The sequence below is a fragment of the Argiope bruennichi genome, chromosome 2, assembly GCF_947563725.1.
Source record: "Argiope bruennichi chromosome 2, qqArgBrue1.1, whole genome shotgun sequence".
Lineage (NCBI taxonomy): Eukaryota > Metazoa > Arthropoda > Arachnida > Araneae > Araneidae > Argiope > Argiope bruennichi.
Window position 1 is genome coordinate 30019423 of NC_079152.1, and position 21664 is coordinate 30041086.

General features: G+C 26.4%; 1 protein-coding gene across 2 annotated transcripts in view; it reads right to left on the bottom strand.

Annotated features, from left to right (window-relative positions):
- Positions 1–914: 914 nt before the first annotated feature.
- LOC129991643 (guanine nucleotide exchange factor subunit RIC1-like) overlaps positions 915–21664 on the bottom strand; it is a 38912-nt gene continuing 18162 nt past the window's right edge. For both annotated transcript variants that reach the window (XM_056098248.1, XM_056098247.1), the window contains exons 18-33: positions 20508–20623; positions 19439–19573; positions 18179–18281; positions 17165–17268; positions 16892–16938; positions 15500–15624; positions 13964–14106; positions 13695–13829; positions 10680–10716; positions 10313–10571; positions 8812–8973; positions 8489–8610; positions 6008–6256; positions 5655–5823; positions 3254–3439; positions 915–1399 (exon numbers count right to left, since the gene is read on the bottom strand). In XM_056098248.1, coding sequence (XP_055954223.1) covers positions 1087–1399; positions 3254–3439; positions 5655–5823; positions 6008–6256; positions 8489–8610; positions 8812–8973; positions 10313–10571; positions 10680–10716; positions 13695–13829; positions 13964–14106; positions 15500–15624; positions 16892–16938; positions 17165–17268; positions 18179–18281; positions 19439–19573; positions 20508–20623 — 2405 coding nt within the window. In that variant the 3' untranslated portion in view covers positions 915–1086. The remainder of the gene's footprint in view (positions 1400–3253; positions 3440–5654; positions 5824–6007; positions 6257–8488; positions 8611–8811; positions 8974–10312; positions 10572–10679; positions 10717–13694; positions 13830–13963; positions 14107–15499; positions 15625–16891; positions 16939–17164; positions 17269–18178; positions 18282–19438; positions 19574–20507; positions 20624–21664) is intronic.

The window sequence follows — 21664 nt, forward strand, 5'->3', positions numbered from 1 at the left end:
CTTTAAATCAACAGCAAAATTCAATATTTGGATCAACATCATCATTTAGAAATCAATTTGACCCTTTATAATAATTTAATTCAGAATTTGATTTTTGCTGTTTTATATTTAAATTATGGTAAAATGCATATTCATATTAAGTCTATATAGAAAAAAAATCTATTGCAAAATATATCCCAAATAAAAATATTTAAAAAAAAATGCTTTCCTGGCACCCTTTTCAATAACATGGAAAATAATTTTAATATTATCGCAAGGTTTTATGCTTCTTTTTGAAAGACATGTTCATTATTTGAATGAAAATCAGTGAAAAACGGAGAAAAATAAGTCTGATATGGACACAAAAATTTACTAATCTAAAATAACAACACTATAAATATTTTATGCTAACAATGTATTAGAGATTCTTGGAATGTAGTATGAACATTTTATTTATATTCCCCCATCCATCCTCTCTCCTAAAAAAATCCTCTTTCATATTGTGACATTCTAATTAATTTCTAGTATGTTAAAAATATAATGTATATCATTATACTTTGAACTTACTAAAAAGAAAGAAAATCTCACATCTTAAGTAATACTTAAATACAATTTTCAGTCTTTTATAAAACATAAAAAAAATATTCAGTATTCAAAATTATTTCATTTAAATCAAAGAAATAATACCATTTCCATTTAGAAATGCCAAATGTAAGATCTTAAAATTAAAATAATTGATTTGGAATGATTCAAGGAAAATGGATTTCATAAAGCTATATGCTTTATAATTTAAACCTGAAATTAAGTATAAACATTCACACACAACATGAGAGAAATAAAATCTAATAAATAATCATTCACAAACCATAATAAAAAATAAAATATTTTACATAATTCATTCAAAGAAAATTGATTATTTAAACACAATCTGGATAGGGTTAAAAAATTCCTATTTGTAGACCTTGTAAAAAATGAACTGCCTCAAGATTACAAGTTAAAAGGGGATAATATGTATAAAAAATATTCTTTTAAAAAGTTTCAATGATATAATAAATCCATTCCAGTATAAATATTTTCAACAATAGTATACTACATTTAATTATAATTTTAAGATATAGTGCAATCAGATGTTTGATCCTCTTTTCGTTGAGAATCAGCACTATCTTCCGATTCTTCAGAAGAAATTTCATCCTCTTTATCTGGACTTGTACCATGAAGTACAAGAGTACCCTCAATACCTGGTATGTCACTACTTGTGGAAAGTCTATGATGATTTTGGTCATTATCATACAAAATGTCCGAACAGTAATCCTCATTAGTAGTTTGCATATCCAATTTGAGCAATGAAGATGCAGATGACATTTTGCTAAGAGCTTTGGCTTGATTGTGTACTAATATCATAAAGGTTTTGTAACCTAAACTAGAAGGGAGAAAAAAATCAAAATTATAAATTAAGAAAAATTTGTTTATTACTAATAAAGACAAAAAATTTTCAATTAATTTTTTGCGCATATTAGAACAAATAATTAAGAAAAATATAATCTATATATAACAACGTATTGAGGAAAGCAATGACGGATAATGCATTATAATCATGGGAATGCTTAATTAATAAGTGCACAGTTTTTACCAGCAAGCAATTGCCTTGTGCAATATTTGTACCACCATTCCTTTACAGTGGTACATTTCAGCATAACTTATATTTTATCTTTTTAAAATTAATTCTGAATGATTGAATAATTAATAAAAAATTAATGAATTATATTTTTAACTTGGAGTTGATAAAGTGTTCTAGAATAAATTTTAAATTAGCATTTATTAATTACAATATTAATTAAAATTTCTTTTGAAAATAACTACTTTTAATTTTTTTTAAAAAATATCCTTAATTTAATTTACAAAGATTCACACAACTGCAGATGAGCATTATAAATGTTCATGAAATTTAAAGACACTTAAATCTAGGGAAATTATTGTCTTTAATTCTAAGAAATATTTCAGGCCACATTATTATTTAATTAATTTTTATTTATCATTACTTATCCCTAATTTTTTATATCATTTTCAAATTTTTGTCTGCCAAAAATTAATTCAACATTCTTTCTTATTATGTAGCAGTAAGAATCAGTTCACTGCTAATGTGTATATGAAGTAGAAGGAAATCAAGATTGAGTTTTAACTGCTGGAATACAATACTCCTTCCCATTTCTTTTCTATGAAATATTTAAAAACAATTATACAATTACTCTCTGCATTTCTCTTTAAAGTTGAATATACTAAAAGGCAAACTGCATTATATGTCTAAATAGGATTAAAATAATATTATTAAGGGATTGTAATGATCAAGTTAATGAGTAAATTATATATTGAAAAGTCAAGGGTGCCATAAATGTGCAGTATAGATGTAGACCTATACACAAGCCAATCTTGTAAGAAAGTAATCTATGTATAAATGTGCTTAGATACCTCTTATTTTTTAAGCTTTATTGTTTCTTTTTATTTTCATCCATTAGCTTATAACTCCTTAGCTCTCACAAATTATTATTTAGTGAGAAACATTTCATATTAGTAATACAGTGGAATATTGTGTCACATCATTACACATACTTCTATATAGTTCTGAATAATTCAAGTATTTAAAGATAAACGAAGTTCTGAATAATAAATCCATACAATTAAAAATTGTCTAATTCAAAGAATTGTTTCTATATCTCTATAATGCATGGAAATGTTGGATCTCTATAATGTTGGATTCTATGCATTCTCAACATGAACAACAAATGCACAAAGTACTTATTTTTTAAACTAAAAATTTCTGGACATTGTTACTTCTCTAGCTAGTCCATTTTGAGAGGGGGAAAAAAAATACAAATACAATAGTTGTATTATATATTATATGCTATAAAGCAGCTATTAAAAAAAAAAAAAAAAAAAAAAAAAACTTAGGAATTTCATTATTCTTTTGATATGGAAATTTAACAGGAATTTCTTTCCACATCAAATCTGACACTACATTGTCAAAATGGTTACCTTATTCTCCATAATTTTTATTTTTGTTTTAGATTATTAAAATTTGTATAAAGATTATCTTTAATTTTATATAAAAATTATTAATAAAAATAACCAAGCAATTAATAGAAATTGCTAAGTTGAAATCAATTAAAAAGAAAAATTAAGAAGAAATATTTTACAATTATAAGTGAAGGGAAGTTGAAATAAATGAAAACATATTTACAACCAAAATAAATAAATAAAACAGCATGCAATACAATACCACTCTTTTTCAGCCCACTGCTCAATAGATGCCATTCCTTCTTTTAAATGTTTCAGTACATTCGGAAATTGTTCTTGTTTGGCAGTATTCACCACACGTATCACACTCATAGCATCTCTCAAAATTATTGCTATAAGAAGAGCCCAATCAAGACAACCTGCTTCTAAAAGCAATTGCAGAAGGTACCTGCAAATTAAGAAGGATGAGAAATTTAACTCAATTTTCAGAAAAGAAAAAACATATAACTACTTATAATATTCTGTATATTAAACAATTCAATAAGGACACACTTTTACAATTAGTGCCCAACTAAAATGTAAACAATCAGGGGCATAGCAAACATTTCACTTTTAGAGGTGCTTGAAGAATAAAAATGTCAACATTAATGATGAATGTTGCTGATTTAAAAATTAAATATTTTCATGATTCTAATTTACAAGCATGTTTGCATCTGTGAGCCTTTAATATCATTTTTGATTTATTTTACTTTTCAATGAAAATGTAAAGTTTTTACTATGCATTAAATGTATGGCTGTACCATAAGCAATGAAACAGCTTAAAAAAATAACAACAGCAGTCTGAAAAGTATATAGAAAAAAATTAATAATATAAAAATTAATGAACTATAATGAACACAGAAAATTTTGCCAAAATACAACTTATCTTTATGAATAATAATAAATCTTAAAGAGTTTTCTTTAAATAAACTTTGGCCTATAGTTCTACTTTATGGACTTTTAATTGAGAACATTTATTCACATCATGAATGACAAGTCTGTGTCAATGACACTGTTGTTTAAAAGGGAGAAAACATTAATTAAACCAAATGTTTATTAATTCAGTTCTTTGGAATGTGGTTGAAAACAAATTTCAGTACATTAAATTATCCTACATCCAATGATAAAGGAGATGCTAAAATGATATGAACATTTTGAAAAGAGCAGGTAAAGCATTTTGCAATTTAAATACTATTAAAATATCTAAAAATTTAGGAAATTTTTTTCTGAATTCTGAATTTTTAATTTAACATATAAATATTCTTATTCGTTCCAAAAGTTTTTGAATGAGATTCTATGATCAATTTTATTGATTCAGTTGTATAAAATATTTCTCTTTGCTGAAAATAGGAAAAAAAAATTGAAAGGTTGAAATACTGAAAATCAGGATTAAATTTATTTGAATCATTGTAAGCATTCTAATTATACCATCACTATTTTGATGATATATTTGTGTATTTTATGTAAATGTATTTATGCTCATAGATAATAAAGTTTTTATGAAAGTATCAATATGTATAATTCTCCCATACAGTATAAAAAAATTTACTACTTAAAAATAGTACAGATTTCTAATACAACTAGTTTTCTCCCCAATATGATACATTTAAAAATAGATTTTACATATATGAAAATTAAAAGTGAAAGAGAAAAAAAAAAGAAAAAAATCTGAAATGTGACTGAAATTATATTTTTAATCTTTGCATCATCCCCCAAACACACACTTGCTAATGGTTTATAAAATTTTGTGTGATCATTCAAATGAATTAACAAATTTAAAAATTTCTTCACTCTCTGAAAACTCAGTACAGTTATGTTTAAATAATAACAATTTAGAAATAAATAATATTTATTAATTGAACTAACCAAAATATATTCAAATTACAGACAATATATTGACAATTACTTTAGCATGAAATTCAAAGGCCAAAAAGATATTGCACTATATCTTCAAGATGTTGTTCGATATTCTGAATGTTGTATAATATTGTAACGATTATTGTAACAATGATGTTGAACACTGTGTGATAATAAAATGATTTAAAAATCAATTATTAACAAATTTGATTTTTTTAAAACTTCTTATTAATTAAACATTGATACTATAATAAATAGAATCTTTTGAAAAATTTAAAGTAACTAAAACACATCTTTAATTTTATCAGTTTTTCAATAACTGTAGCTGTCTGTATCCAGAAGAAAATTGTGAGTAAAGTGTATGCAATAATACTAAAAAGAGTATCTATTATACTTCTATGAAGATCTTATAAAATCATAACTGTTATGAGAACTCAAATTTTCAGCCAAAGTTTAATAAAAGAAGAAGTCATGGAAAACAAGTTTGCTTAAATACCACTAAGTGACTTGGCAAGATTTTAATTTCAAGATTATGTAAACTCAATAACTTGAAAAATAAAGCAACTTGTTTTGAAAGAAATTAATCAAAGCAATTTCTCTTTCAGTAAAATTAAAAACCATATTAAATGCATTTAAGAAAAACATTCTAATTTTTTAAATTATATTTACACCTCATTTTTACATTTATATTTTTAAGACAAAATCTGAATATCTCTATATTTAACATGATTAATAGATCATATTTCTTAAGAAGTTCAATTCTATACCTTAACTGAACCTCAGTTTCCAAGGGTCCCCGACTGACAAGTTCCTCAGATATTGTTTCAAATTCTGTGGGTAAAGAAAGACTAGAGAGATTTTCATCGTCAAATGTAGCTATACTATCTTCAGTCCATAAAGAACTATTTTCAGAAATGTCCAATGTTAATAAACTTTCTAAAAAGAAAACAAATGAAAAATCATAGTAAAAAATAGTTTCATTTTTTCAAAGCTTTGCTTTAAAAAATGTTCCAATCTATGGATATTCAATAAAATACATCAGTAAATTAACATTTTCACTCTGTAGATTTTTTAAAATTATTATTATTATTTACTTTAGAACTATAAAAGTTGATCTTACCTTTTTGTTTCGGAGCTAATTGAGCTTCAATGGTATGTTCAGGGACATCTTCTAGGCTTGAATTTGAATTCAAACTAGATAAATTATGTAAATTCTTCAATTTTTCAGCTTTATTATTTTCAGGTACATTATTCTGCATATTATTAGCATTCAAAATGCTAATAATTTTGCCTTCATTAAATTTGTCATATGCATGAAGACTTGGTTCTGAGAGAATCATTTTGGAATCCAAAAGAGTAGGAGAAGAATCTAAAAAAAATTACAAAATAAGTAAAAGAATAAAGGACACAGTTTTCATACTTAACAATTTGATATGTATTAGAAGAAAACGATCATTAAAAAAAGTGAAAAGGTACATCTGAATAAGTCAGATTTTGATAAACATTCTTTACTGAAAATGTATTTGAAAATTTTTACATTGCATGCTTTATTCTTTCTGAAAAATAAAAAATAAAAAAAAATAAAAAAAAAAATCGTAAATGGAACATAAAAAAATATTTGTTTGATTTTTTTTTAAAAATTGTAATGAAATTTAGCATATTATTTCATATTACTCATATTGATTATTCTATACCAATTAGACACAAGGAATGCTGATAAAAACATGTTTTATAAGTCAGGTTTTCTTAAACTGTGAATCATTACTAAAAATATTAGGATGCACTACTTCTATTCTCACATGCTTTTTTTCTTTCTCATTCTGCAAATGTATGAACGAATTGTCAAGTAATTTCTCTTGACAGTTTTGAATTTATTGAATAGGGAGAAAACATTAAAAAAGCAAAATTTTGACATTTCTGGGGGAGGGGGGAAATAACAAATAAATGAATTGACTTGAAACATCATCAAAGTCTCAAGTCACATAGGAACACTTCCACTCTTTCTCAGAATAAAGAAACGTGAGAAGGGCTGTATTATAGTTTCCAAAGACCAACCAGAAATGTTATCAGTCTTCCAGATTATACTATTATAATGTTTATGGACAGATTTTGCTCGGACATAAGATTAATATGAATTCAAAGAAGCTATAACTGGTGACAGATATTGTAAAGGTTCCATAAAAAAGTTTGAAAAGCTACATTGAAAATTAGTAAAGGGTGGTGTCCAGCCAGAACAAAAGACTAGGGCAAGTGGATCCATGTAACATACAATACCGATTAAAAAAGTGTCAAGACCTTGATTTTTGAACAAATTATCTACAGAAAATGTTTAAATTTCTGAATCGAATATAGGAGATGATTCCGCGTTTTTGGAAGTATCATAAAACTAATTACAAGTAGCTATAGTAATAACAACAGCAGTAACAGTGCTTTTAGATTTGGTTGCTAATCTGAAAACAAATGCAATTTTTGAAATCTTTCATTGATAAGTCCTGCTTTGAAAGTTTTAGCACCAAATATTTCTGTGATTTAAATTAACCTCTCTAAATACTAGATGGTTCAGGACATTATTTGAAGATGAATCAAAATTGAAAGACTGGTCTTAGCTAGTGTTTATTTTAATTAAAAATGCCTGATGTTATGAAATGTGTCTTAATAGCAGATGCCCATCCAGTGCCTATAGTAAGAATTTAGGTTTTAACCTTACATCTTGTTCCAAAATAAGAAATCTTTCTTTGAATTTAGCTGCAAAAATTTGCATTTCTAAATGCCAATGTGGACATAAATGGCAATAGACAACCTGATTGCCAATGCAATTATTCATAGTTAAGCAATATTCTTCTAGTTATCATGACTTTTGCCACATAGTGGATGGAAATCAAAGTCTTGTAGTAATTTTGATTGCTGATCAAAACATTGATACTGAAAATAGCAGAGAGAATTTAAGATGTAAGATAAGTAAATGATAGTAAGAATGTAGTTCTTAGGTTACAGAGTTGTTCATCCTCTCAAACGGTAATTCACAGCATATGAATTCCATCTAGACTTTTTAAATTATTTATTATAACTTCAATTAAAATGTTAAATAGTTTCCCATAAGTTATAAATTCTTTAGAAAAAATCAGAGAGGCTTGTTTATTGACATTGATTAGAATAGTTGTTAAAGCTTTCAGTTTCATGATTTTCTGAGCTACATGTGAAAAGTGATCTTTCTTATAAAGTTAACTGATCAAATTATGAGAATGGAAGTAGTTTCTCCAACTATCCAAAGTTTCTTTTCAACTAACAACTAAACTGAACAACTAAAAAGTGACGAAAGCATTTTTCAGTAGATTCATTTTATCAGGTCATATTTGTTTAAGTTAGGCCATATTCTTCAAGAATCAAATTCATGTTGCGCCCATCAAATTTAGAGCAAAGGATTCAAGAGAACTATCTAAATAAATCTATCTATACTACTATATACATTGTTAATTATTAAGAGTTATTAGAACACAAGGTTGTTTTGAAATGCTAAAACTTACAAAATGAAAGTATAAAGTATTTTTCAAAAGTGAACAAAATCAAACAAATTTGGAAGCAAAGGTATGGCAATCTTTACCTGCTGTTTTATTTATACCATTTGTAGAATATATAGAGGACGATAATGGGAAAGGCCACTGAAAATCCTGATGTAATGTGAACAAGGCTCTAATAAAATCGTCAACATGTGCAGTATGATTCCTATGATAATGATATGTTAATTAAGTATGCATTAAAAATATGATGCATACTACAAATCACACACACATATATATATACTTCTATATACTATTTGAAAATTTTAACAAGAAAATGGAAAAAATTATAACAAATATAAATATACTTTTAATGTTACATTAAATTGGGAGAAATAAAGTCTATAGAAGCAATATAAATAATTACCTTTCTTTTGTAAAGAATGTGATTAAATGAAAATCAAGATGGGCAGCAAAATATCCCAAATCTTTTAGTTTTCCTGAACTAAGCAGTTTTCTAGCATATTGAGTTAGTAAAGTATCAATGAAAAATTCTTCAGAACCTTTGTCTTTATGGTCAGAAATTCTTCTGCAAAAGAAATTATTGATTTCTTATTAATGGCTATAAATATCCAGCAAATATAAAACACACACAAACAATGATGTTTATAATAAATTTGTTTTTATTTTGAAAATGGAGCGACTAGTTTAAATGTTTTAAAACAAAGATAATTTTAACAATAGACGATTCATATCTTTCAAATAATATTCTTATATTATACAGAGCAATGTACAGTATTAATAAAGCCCAATTAAAAAAATTATTAAAAATCATTATACCCTTATTTAATACACTTTTGGATTATTTGATAAAATTAATTCCAAAATATTAAGAATATTACACTAACAGTACATTCCAATGTATTAAGAATATTGAAACACTAACAGTACAATCCAATATATTAAGAATATTGAAACATTAACAATACAATCTTTGACATAATTCAATTAAACATATGCAAAAAAATTTTCATTATATTATAGAAAATGAAGTTTCATTTTCAGTAATTCTCTTAGTATTTTCTCATAAACAAAATATGCACTGAAATATTAAGTCAAATTTCAAACTTTTTGTAGAAATCAGAAATGGATAAACTGATATCATCAAATACAGGAGTTTTTTTTAAAAAATTCAGTATGAACTATTTATTTAAATAATAATTATAGAAGCCATTGCCAGAAAAGAGCAAAATTACAAAACGAAAAATTATTTTGAATGTATTTATAAGAACTTTTTGATATCAATAAAAAATATTCAGTTGTACATTACCAAAACAATTTAATTTCAGGATATAAGCGATGGTTATTTATTTACATATCCACAATAATGCAAAATCGTCTTTCTTTATTTGGATAAGTGGCATCATTATGTGGAAATATACAAAAGTGGAGAACCAAATTTTACTTTATGAAATATATTTTACTTTATGAAATATATTTTACTTTATGAAATATATTTTACTTTATGTTATTTATTTTGCTGCTGTTTTATTTACTTTTATGTGTGATAAAAATTTACAGGCATGAACATTTCAATAAAAGTTAGTCTCAATGGATAAACATAATCCATAATGACAGATAATAAAATTCAAGCATGAAACATTTGATATAATAAAAATCCACATATTTTTGACAAAGTAAGATGCAAAGTTAAACTAAATTTTACTATAATTTTTTTTTTTAATAATGTACTGTCTTTAAGGCAAAGCATAAAAAATTATTCAATTTAATGATGACCATTCTATGTTAAGTTATCACTGTAATAAAAACAAAATAAATAGTATTGTAAAAGTGATGTCTCTGATATTGTTACTAGTATAAGAATGCTATTTTGGATAAACAAAATACAAATACCACATATTTTATACCTTCTCCTAGGAATAATATGAGGATCACTTATAGTCCTTGCTATATCTTGATGTTGCACTCGAGAAGATTTATCCTGCATTGTTAAGGCTAATTTTTGACTCACAGTAGTACTTTGTGATCTACCTCTAGTCAGAGACACAGTTCCAAGAACAAAAGACAAATCATCTTCAGATGGACTACAAGGTGGAGTTGAATGAGGTAAACCATATTTATTTGGAGGGATAAAAGTTCGAGGCACTGGTTCATTATCACTGGGATCTGAAAAATTAAATGGTCCATTTAAATAATATTTCTTTCAAATATAATAAATAAGAAAAAAATGTATCATTAATTAATAAAAAGATATCAATAAAAATTTTAACTTACCAATTGCTTTTAGAAACCTTACTAATTCATTAGCAAGCTGCAAAAAAAATATAACTGTCTTCAATAATTATTTTCATTCAAATGACATCGATTTTTCTTTCTTATCATATACATGTATTTAGTTACTATTTATTCAACATTTTACTTTTAAATTGCAAATTCTTTTTGTAACTTCAGTTTTGACAAAAGTCTGGATTCTCTGTAACCACATACTAAGTTCATGCAATAATTACTTTTTTCTGTATATGACAAGCAAAAGAAATGATATTAAATATAAAATAAAAAGAGCAAAAATAATCTACTGAACAATATTTAAAAATCTCCAGACATCAAAATTGAATAGCTAAGCATCCTATCAATGTCTTGCATTTAAAATAAATTTTTCCACAAACACACTTTTATCACCATTTAGATTGTTTCTCCCTTCAAAACATTTCAGTCCAACTTACAACTTTCTCAGTTAAACACATTAATCTTAAAATATCTGATGATTTTCTAAACTTCGTAAAAATAATGCCTGGAATTATTGACCTAATCACTTCTCGAAAAATACTGAATTCACAGTAATGTTGTGACATTGTGTTAATTCAATTTAATCAGAGTTCTAATAAAAATTGAAATCAGTTAAAAAATTATACTGGCAAAATTAATTAGCCTACATCATAGATGCATATTATATGGATAATGAAATTTCGAATTTAAGCATATTTAACAGAAAATTCAGTATCAGTAATTTGAAAATCTACTGATCCAGTGCAATGGATGTTTGGTGATACAAAGTTTCCACTTCATTGCAAAAAAAAAAAAAAAAGTAAGGATTTTTTTTAGAAAATTGAAGGATTATAAAATTACCTATCTCAGATATAAAAATGCATATAATAAATTTAAACAAATTTTCATCATTAATTTTCAAATGCATGATTACATTCTTGTTCACTACTTCTAAATGGTAATCTGAGATAGGAAAAAGCCATAAGGTGAGTTTTTATGTTCATCTGTTAATGAGCTCAAACTTGCCGTTTGATATTGCACTGCAAACACTTTTACTGCTAACCACTACACAGCAGCTACTGGATGCTAATTTCACACAAATTACTAAAGGGTGTTGACTTCACAAACACATTCACAGTGAAACATGTTAAACAATGAAAAATGTTAATTCCACTGGAATCCCTTAATCTTACTTTTGACTAGAGCTTTGCAGAATGAATACAAATACTAACTCATGAATCTTTGTTCACATTTAAACAAAAGAACAGGAAACAGGGTGCCATTAAAATATTGTAAATTTATATTTTAAATTACATTGTGAAAAGCTTTAATTTCTACCACTATCCATTCTGTTATGTACTGAAAATCTCTGATATCTTCTGCCATTTCAACTAATTTGTTTGCAGATTTTTAAAGTTAAAAAAAATCCACCAATTTTTTTTTTTAAAATTTAAATCATTTAGTTAGTCTTCAATATTTCATTTTCTTATGCTTTTCAACATTTTGAAATTATAATCTTCAATTCTCGATATATATATTTCAAGAAGGTATTTTTCTGCATATAGAAATTTTTCTGAAATTTGAAAATTTTCTACTCTATTGTACTGTAACATACTTTTCTTCTTAAATTTTTAAGCCTCAATTTTTGTTATTGAATTGTAGTCTAGCTATAAGATTGTATCCTCAAAATTTTAATTTCTTCCCACAATTTCTGATAAGACTTATAATCTTTTGAACATTTTGATGAAAACTTGACATACTGATTTATGGATACTTCAAACTCCAAAAAATGTAAGCCACATCATTTATTAAAATAAAGTCACATTGTTTATGCGTAGACACTTGCAATTCACATGAAAAAAAAAAAAAAGTCTTTCATTTCATTTTAGTGGTCAAATAACAACATTCAACCAGCCATAGAACCAACCTAATAACATGACAGTGACTTTCAGTCAGCATATGACCAACAGTGACTTTCATCACTTGAAAGTCAAAGCTTTCACAGGAATATCTTCATCTATTCCAAACACAGAGATTGCTGATTCAAACTATGTAGACTCCACCAGTAGGAGCAAGGAAATGCCAGGAGGCTTACAGATAGGCTGTCTTTTTAACTTCTGCGTCAAGACTGCACCTAATAGAACCACATTACTACCGGTGTTTGCCAGCATTGAGAAAGGGATATAACAAACAAACCCAGTCAATCAGAGTTCCTTTTTTCTCCACTGCTAAATGTGGAAACTTTCAATCAAACAAGAACAGCACATAAAAGAAACAGAAGCATACAAGTAGCAAATCAATAGTTAAACAGCCATAATAGCATAGAAGAAATTCAACAACTCTCTCTCACTCAACTCCACTACTGATTTGCTACTCAGTACATGACTAACTCAGTACTGACTGGCTGGCTATTCAGCATATGACCAATGCTGCTTCAATAGTCTAATGACTTCAACTCTGCCATCTGGCTTTTTATAGTTTTCCAAGCCAGAGCAAAGAAGGCTTTAGAATGATTGTAATAGTTCACGTTCTAATGGAATTATCACCAAAATTTCAGTAGATTCCAAAATCTATTTTATTGTCAAATAGTGATAGTTGATCTTGCATAATAAAGTGCAAATGAGGCGAGGGGGGTCAAATTTCCATAACTATTCATACATTGTTTAAAACTATCTAGATATAATAAATATCCAAATATAATAGATATAGAACTACATTATTATTTTTAAGGAATTTCTTAGAAAACAAGATTTGACTTCTACTTACTGACAGTGCAAACACAAAAAGTTTGCTTATCGAATAGATAATATTTTTAAATATATACTTAAACAAAAAAGCATTCTTAACACTCATTGTTTCTTAATTTATTAATGAAAGAGGCAATTTCACATAAAGTAGGAAAATTTTGGTACAGCAAACAAGAATTATGAATTTTAAATATTGAAATCTATAAGTTTTACCACTGCCTTCTATACAACACTTGTTGTGCTTTGCACTTATACATAATATGATGAATTTACTGACCTCCCATTTTCCAGCTTCAAGTGCTGAATCCAGCAAAAGTGTAGCATGTTGTTGACTAATCGAAGATAATTCTAAATTTTGTAGAATAATTAAATATGAAGCAGCAGTCTCTAATTGTCCCTGATTAAGGCATGCCTATGCAAAAAAAAAAAAAAAAAAAAGATGAATTTAATAATAAAAAAAAGTCAAAATTTTCAAATAAAGATAAAGCATAAAAATATGCTAAAACACAAATTTTTAAGTCAATACAATCTAAACAGAATGCATACTTGAAATAAGTTCCTAGGATTGCCAACTGCAGAAAAGAGATAAGGCCATAATGCTAGCTCAGTTTTTCTAGCACACTGCACAACTGTTTGTAGAAATACAGGAAATTCCTGAATAAAATCTATTACTCTTGGAAGTAAGGCATCTAAAAGGAGGAAGGAAATGAAAATTAGATTTTAAAAAAATCATTTTTATACTAATATTCTTTTTGTTTCATCTCAACAAACTGAAAGTGAATCGAAATGGCCATAGTAAAGTCATGCAGCAAGGTACATCATTCTCTGAAGTGTATATCCATTTATCAAATAAGGCAAACAAAAATGACATTCTATCAGCTTATTACGTATCAAAGATTTTAATATGATTTTTTTGGGTTACTTAATTAAATAGAATTAATAAAAACAGTATAAAAATCTTATTATTTTTATGGCTCTTGCTTTGTAGAATTAATAATTTCATTACTCAATATTAGATTTAAGAGTGCCTGTAAAACATGACAGAAAATGTTATATTTGTTAATATATAAATATATATGCAATAGGCACTGAAGATTCTTGAAACGTTTAAATAAAATAATAATCGTATATTTAAATTTGAAAAAGAAAATCTATTGATATATTCAACAATAAATTTGATTTTAAATAATCACCTCAAATATAAATTACAAATAACATATAAGCAAAATAAATTAATGTGTTGCTTAGTTAGTTTGGGGAAGAAGGTAATAAGAAAAAAAAAAAAAAAACACTCAAAATAAAAAAGTAAATTGTAAAGTATCCTAACAGACCAAAATAATAATAATAATAATAAATCTTTTTCACTTCCTCAAAAATGAATTCAACTTTGAAGAAGGTAAAACACATTCAAATGGATGTAAAAATAAGTATTTGGCAATTTGAAAGTTATATTTAACAATTAATTCTAATATATCATACATTCCCAAAAGCAAACATTTCTTTTTTCTTTTACCCAACAAAATTCTGTAACTTAAATTTTTGAGAACATAACTGTATGACATAAATAAATTTACTTTGAGTAATTTCTTTTGTAGTGCAAAATGCTGATTTTAAATCTAAAGATAAAACCGAAATGTTAAAGGAATGTGGGGGGGGGGCACGCCATTTCAAAAGGAATGTATGTTTTATATTGTACAAAAGCTCAGCATACATAATGTATATTCATATGACATGCTAATTATTGTCATATCTTTAATTTATAATGGAATAAGCTCTATTTCAAATAAACTGGTGATTTGCATTGCTAATATTAATTTAATTTCTGAAAGTTTACTGGTTGGCACCATTTTCGGATGCAAAAATAAAAAAGCTTTTATTCAAATATCATTTAACATAAAAGCAATTAGCACAATTATAAAAATATAATATCAAAATCCTGTTTATCAATCTGTGTTTCAAATAAGCAAAAATAATAATTTCACAATATATATATATATATATATATATATATATATATATATATATATATATATATATATATATAATATTTTGTGTAGAATCAGATGTATGAGTAAACAGCACCTGGTATAGGATCTGAAGAAGTAGCCTCTTCCTCCAGAATCTCATGTAAAAGTAATTCTAATGAATGTGGGAAATATGGTAAGGTTGAACAACTTCGAGCTATTTCCCATGCATGATAGCCTAAACTAAAAAGTAAACAAATAAATTAACAATTATATTTTCTCTAAATATAATATTATTTTATACTCAATATTATGCAATTCAAATGATCTTATAGTATTTATATGTAATAAACATTTTCTTTAAATTATAAATGTTTGAAATATAGTATCAACTACAAATATATAAAATCATATTTATCCAAAATCAAAGCAAAATATGTTTGTTTTTAACTTAAGAAGCAAGCACATAACAGTAATTTTGATGAAAAGGGATGTCTAGTTTCTGAGTAAAATGTTTATGTTTGGTTATTAAATACAGTACACTCCCGATTATCCGCGGAATTGGGTGGCGCGGCCGAAGCGGATAACAAAAATCGCGGATAATCCGAAAAAAGCTAAAAACGGGTATAGCAAAAGAAAAAACAGTCTTTCCAACTTTGAAAAATCGTTTTATGTACAATAAAACGTAAAATAAACAGCAGGAAATGTTTAGCTAACCCTTAATATTTTAGTATATCACTCAAAACTTACCTAAAATGCATTTTGTTAATGAAAACAGAAAAGTGCTTTGTACTCACGAGAGGCGTCAAGGATGCACAGAAAAATTAATACATATGTACTGTTTTAATACTGTAATGTATTATGTAATTACAAAAGCATAACTGTAAAACTACACCTTTTTGAAGAAATCAGTCATTTGTGTTTGCTTCTTGCTTTGGAAGCATTTTCCCTTGCTTGGAAGCAAGAAAGAAAACTTAGTGAGTCAGGCGCGGATAACCCACCTGCGGATAATCGGGAGTCTGCTGTATATTTAATGTAAAATAGATCCAAACAAATGAATGAAAGACAGAACAAATATTTAATGTAAAATAGATTAAAGCAAAACATATATAAAATTTTAATGATCAAAATAAGAAAATTCAGCCTTGGTTTCAAATTTATGCTTTTAGCCATTAATTTTTTTCTGCTGCTTGTTACTTGAAAGTTCTGTCCTTTGGGTGACTTCCTCTTTTTCTTCTTTTCTTTCTTTTTTTTACAGAATTAAAATACTTTTCATAATTACTTTTTTTTTACAATTTTAATTGTTCAAACCCATTAACCTCATCTAAGAATTTATGAAAAATCCTAAAAAGGGACAAGAAGTTATAAAATAAAGATTGTTTAAACTTCATTATATTAATTATTTGTGCATAAATATTAAAATAACGTGAGGGGGGGGGGGTAAATACTTCATCCAATATCAAGATAAATTATATGAGCATAACGAAGTACAAAAGAAAAATAAACTCACTTTCGTTTTAATAGCTGCCTTAGAATTTGATGTAGATATACTTGACTCTAGAAAAAATTATTTTCAAATAAAATTAGTTCAATGCAATGAAAATCAATAAAATAAATAAGCATATTATTGAAAATAGATATTTTATTAGATTATAAAATAAATAAAAAATCTTAACATAAAATTTATTAAAAAATTTCTTATATTTAAAGCAGATCAGACAACATTTAAAGAATAAATTAATTTAAATGAAAGAGTGTTATTTTTAAAAAAATAAGCACATACTGTACGAGAAATGATACTAAAAGGATGTTTGCTATAACTATCAGCTGGCAATAATACAGTTTCATTCTCCGCACCCAAAATTACAGCATCTTCATATAAAACAGCTATAACAGAAAGAAAAATCATTCTACAATATTTTTTATTCTTATACAAGAAAGCAATACAATATTTTACAATGCCCCGAAATATACAATTACAATATTTTTATCACAATAGTCCCCTATTCTATCTAAAGAATTTATAAAACCTTCCTACATCATTTCTCATTTGACTTAAAACATTATACAAGTTCCCTTTATGCACACCAAATTCTTCTGTGATTCGAAATAAGTGTTGGTAAGCCATATATCAATGACAGAATAAACAAAAATTTAGCTAAGTACATTGATTGTAAAAAATTTCTATTAAGTTATTTAACAGTACAGGACTGTTAAATACTTTCATTATTTTTTCTTAATAATGCTTATGAGTCTGCTAAACACAGAGGCAGTTCAGATTTCTATAAAAAGAAATTATGAAAATCTGAACTGCTTCTGTGTCTGCACTTCACACTGGGGTAAGAATCGATAGTTTAAGAATCCTTGATTTAGAAGATAATGAGGATGAAAATTTTAGTAGGAAGAACTAGTTATAGATTTATAAATGAATAGCATACCATTTTAAACTTCAAAGAAGATGATTATATGTATGATAGTTATCAATTTATGATAGATAATCCTCAAAACTTACGTTTCTCTCTCTCTCTCTCTCTCTCACACACACACACACAACTAACAGGAAAAATATAAATTTTCTTCTAAACACACACGTCATGTATAACAATTTTGATTTCTTCTGTTTTAGATGTTATTTTATCACCTTTTATTGAAAAGATGGCAAAATAACATTATTAGTTATCAGGTCATTTTGGAAGATAATTTGTAAATGCAAAATCAATTAAAGTACTTGATTTTTGCTACACAATAATAAAAATAAAAATCTATTGTGTTGATAGACTTGAAAAGTAGAAAATACCTAACGGATAAATGTACACTGGAACTGGAAGCATAATTCTTTTAGACATGAAGTTATGAGCTCTTTGTTTTTCTCCATCTCTAGGAAATAATGGCAACCAAACCTGCAAAATTTATTTTAAAAAAAGAAAAGACTTTTTAAAAAGATTATACAGCAATATAATAATCAATATATTTAACATTATTTATTTAATTCTATAAAATAGCTTTATTCATTCATTTGAAGAAATAATTTTTACTAAAATTATCTACTAAACATCTATCTACTAAACATTATCTACTAAAAAATATTTTTACTAAAATTATTTACTAAAATTTTTATTAAAATTATCTCTTACCTTATACACTATGGAATACATATGTAGAATATCTACATTTTAAACTGTGCTTTCTGTCTAATACAATTCTAAGATAATTTTAAAGTACAATAATAACTAAACAAACTTTTTTCTTACAAAAATCTTGAAATACATAAGTTAAAATACAACAATCTCAGCTACTCAATGACATCAAAATTGAATTACAAACAGTTTATTCAAATTTAAAACTCTAAAAAATATGTAGATATTAAACATTATCATGTTAGGCTATAACAATAAATAAACTTCCATTACTGAATAATGAACTATAGCAATATAGTATACTGATGTATATATATATTTCTGTAGCTTATGTACTGTTAAGTAAACAAGGAATTTTATTTATTTATTTATTTATTTTTTATTTTTTTTGTAAAATTTATTTAAACTTTTGCTGATACTTTTAAGAAATGATAGAACACACTTATATAAGCACAAATCTTTCTAATGTAATGAAATGCCAGAGGGTATTATGTATCCTACAGAGTAATCTATTTCTTTACATCTGTCAATCATAACAATCCTATTGAATTTTGAGAGTTTTTGTTACTATTTCTATAGCATCATATGAGACATACCTTATGTTTTTGTCAATGCATGCTCACTACCTTACATTACTACATTATTTGAGCATTTTCTGAAATTCGTTCCATAAAATTATGGCTTAAAATCATCAGTTTTCATTTGTCCCTTCCATGTAATTTTTGTATTTCCTTGTTTCAGGATACAGCAATTACCATTCCTTCTACTTTACCATTTCATTTACAACTACACATTGCAACATTTAAATATGTCCTATCACAATATAAAACTTGTTACATAAGTTTTAAAACAAGCTAAATATAAGATTTAAAATTTTAAAAAATAACTGCACAAGCTGAAGTATTTATAAATATACCTACTCTCATACCATGAGCACCACAAGCTATCCACAAGGCCTCAGTAAGATGGGGTGTATCTTTAGAGCTATGAGAGCAAACCCAAACATTTTCAACACAAGATGCAAGAACGGTTGGCAATCCATATGATGGTATCTTCTGGAGAAATAAAGGAAGGCAGTTTTTAATGAAAGAAAAAAAAATTGCATTGTTTGTTTTCCTTTTATATATGTATAATTTTACTATTTACATATTAAAAAAAATTTCGAGTTATCAAAAACAAGAATGATTATTTTGTCTAGTTAAAAAAAGATGTCCATGAGGATTTTAATGCTTAATGAAAAAATAAATTACAAATAAAATTAAGTTAATAAAAAAATTTCCAATACTGTTGCAAAATTTTAAAAAAATAATAAATAAAGTAAAAGTAACTGTTAAGTAAATTAATCCTTTGCACTCGGATGGTGACTCACACTTATCATTCAAGACAGTGCAACAACATTTTTGATATTTTAATTATTTGATTCTTAAAAATATCTGCAGAGTAGTAAGAAGATGCAAATTAACTAAACAGAAGAATTAAATTTAAAACAATTATATATATTTTTATTTTTTGGAGCAATAAACAAGTCTTTGTATTAGGGGAATAATTATGTATCAAATTACTTATCCGAGTGCAAAAGGTTAAAAGTAGAAGCAAAATTTTCAAAAGGAAATAATAGAATTGTTAGCAGTTTGGAAACCTACGTGACAAATTATGCAATCACAAGTTGCCTACTCTGATCTGCCCTGAGAAACATAAATAAATCTGAATGACTAGACCACCATTACAGTATTGGCGGGAACTGAGGTTGAGTCCTAAAGGCCATCACTGCCCACTGTACAACCCCTCCAGAAGGTCATTAGTAGTGGATTGTTGATTCCACACCATTTCTATATTCACTACGGTGGCAAGTTACAACCATCATACTGGAAGCTTCTCATCCTCAAATCTGAGGTGTCCCCAGTAGGATTGCCAAATTATGTAAATAAGACATACAATTTTTAGATATATTTAATAACTTTTTGAAATATGTCCAAGAGATAAACTAACCTGTGAATTATTGTTTACAATATCAGAAGTTCTAGATACAGGATCTTGTTGTAAAAGAAGTAAACGACCACATATATTCAAAAGAATACTTTCATCTCCTTTCCGAGGCCACCTTACTGTGGTAAAAATGAAAATATACTTTAAAAGGTAAGTAAAAAAATTCAAATAAATGTATTCTTGAATAGTTAAGGTTAATCACATTAAAATTGAGTAATTAATTAGTTGTCATTTCAAATAACAGTTCTCAACAAAAAATAAAATCTAGTTGCCTAGAAAGTTTCAGGGATCTTTGATCCTGCAAATAGCAAAACTTATTTGGGGGGCAGGCGGGAAGGGGGGTGAAATGGTTCTAGATTTGAAATAATACATGTTCTCAACACATTGTCAGAATTTTCAACCACAAATGCATGCTATTTATTTTAGCTCATCTTTTTCACTTCTGATTTTACTCATTTTATAATTATATATTCACATGACTAACGAATTCAGTGACCATCAATAACTTTGAGCCACAAGCAAAATTTGCAAAGATTGTATATAGCATTTACATTAGAAAAGAAAATACTAAAAGGGAAGTTTACAATTTGGTAAGCGAAAGGTATGAAGAGAATCTATTAATCTGAAGTCATTTTTTTTATTGTAATTCTGAAAAGTTTTGTTTAAAAAAAAGGGGGAATGCCAAGCTTGGGAATCAGCAAGATGACTTATGAGGTAGTGCAGATATTCTTATGTTAGTTTTCATATAATTGCCTGATACGTCTTCCATAGATGAAGACATATACAATTAAGAATATAATAATAAAAATGAAATGATGTAAGGTTTACCCTATCATAATTCTTTAAAACTGAATTCACTGATTTGACAAGAGAAGTTAGTCATAGCAAGGTTCAAAACATTTAGCTTCAAGTTTGAAAAGGTGGAGGAAGGATGCCTAAAGTCTGATGTTAAATTAACAGCTTATAAAATATGAAAAGAGAAAATTCTTCCATACTTCAGACATGATACAGGTGTGGAACAAAAATTGTGAGTTTCATAAAATAATGAATTGCACAAAGCATCAAAAAGTAAAATAGGTATGATTAATTAAATAAAATGACTACATTTATATAGAAAGTTCTAGAGATATTAAAAATATTGTTGAATAATTATATAAAAA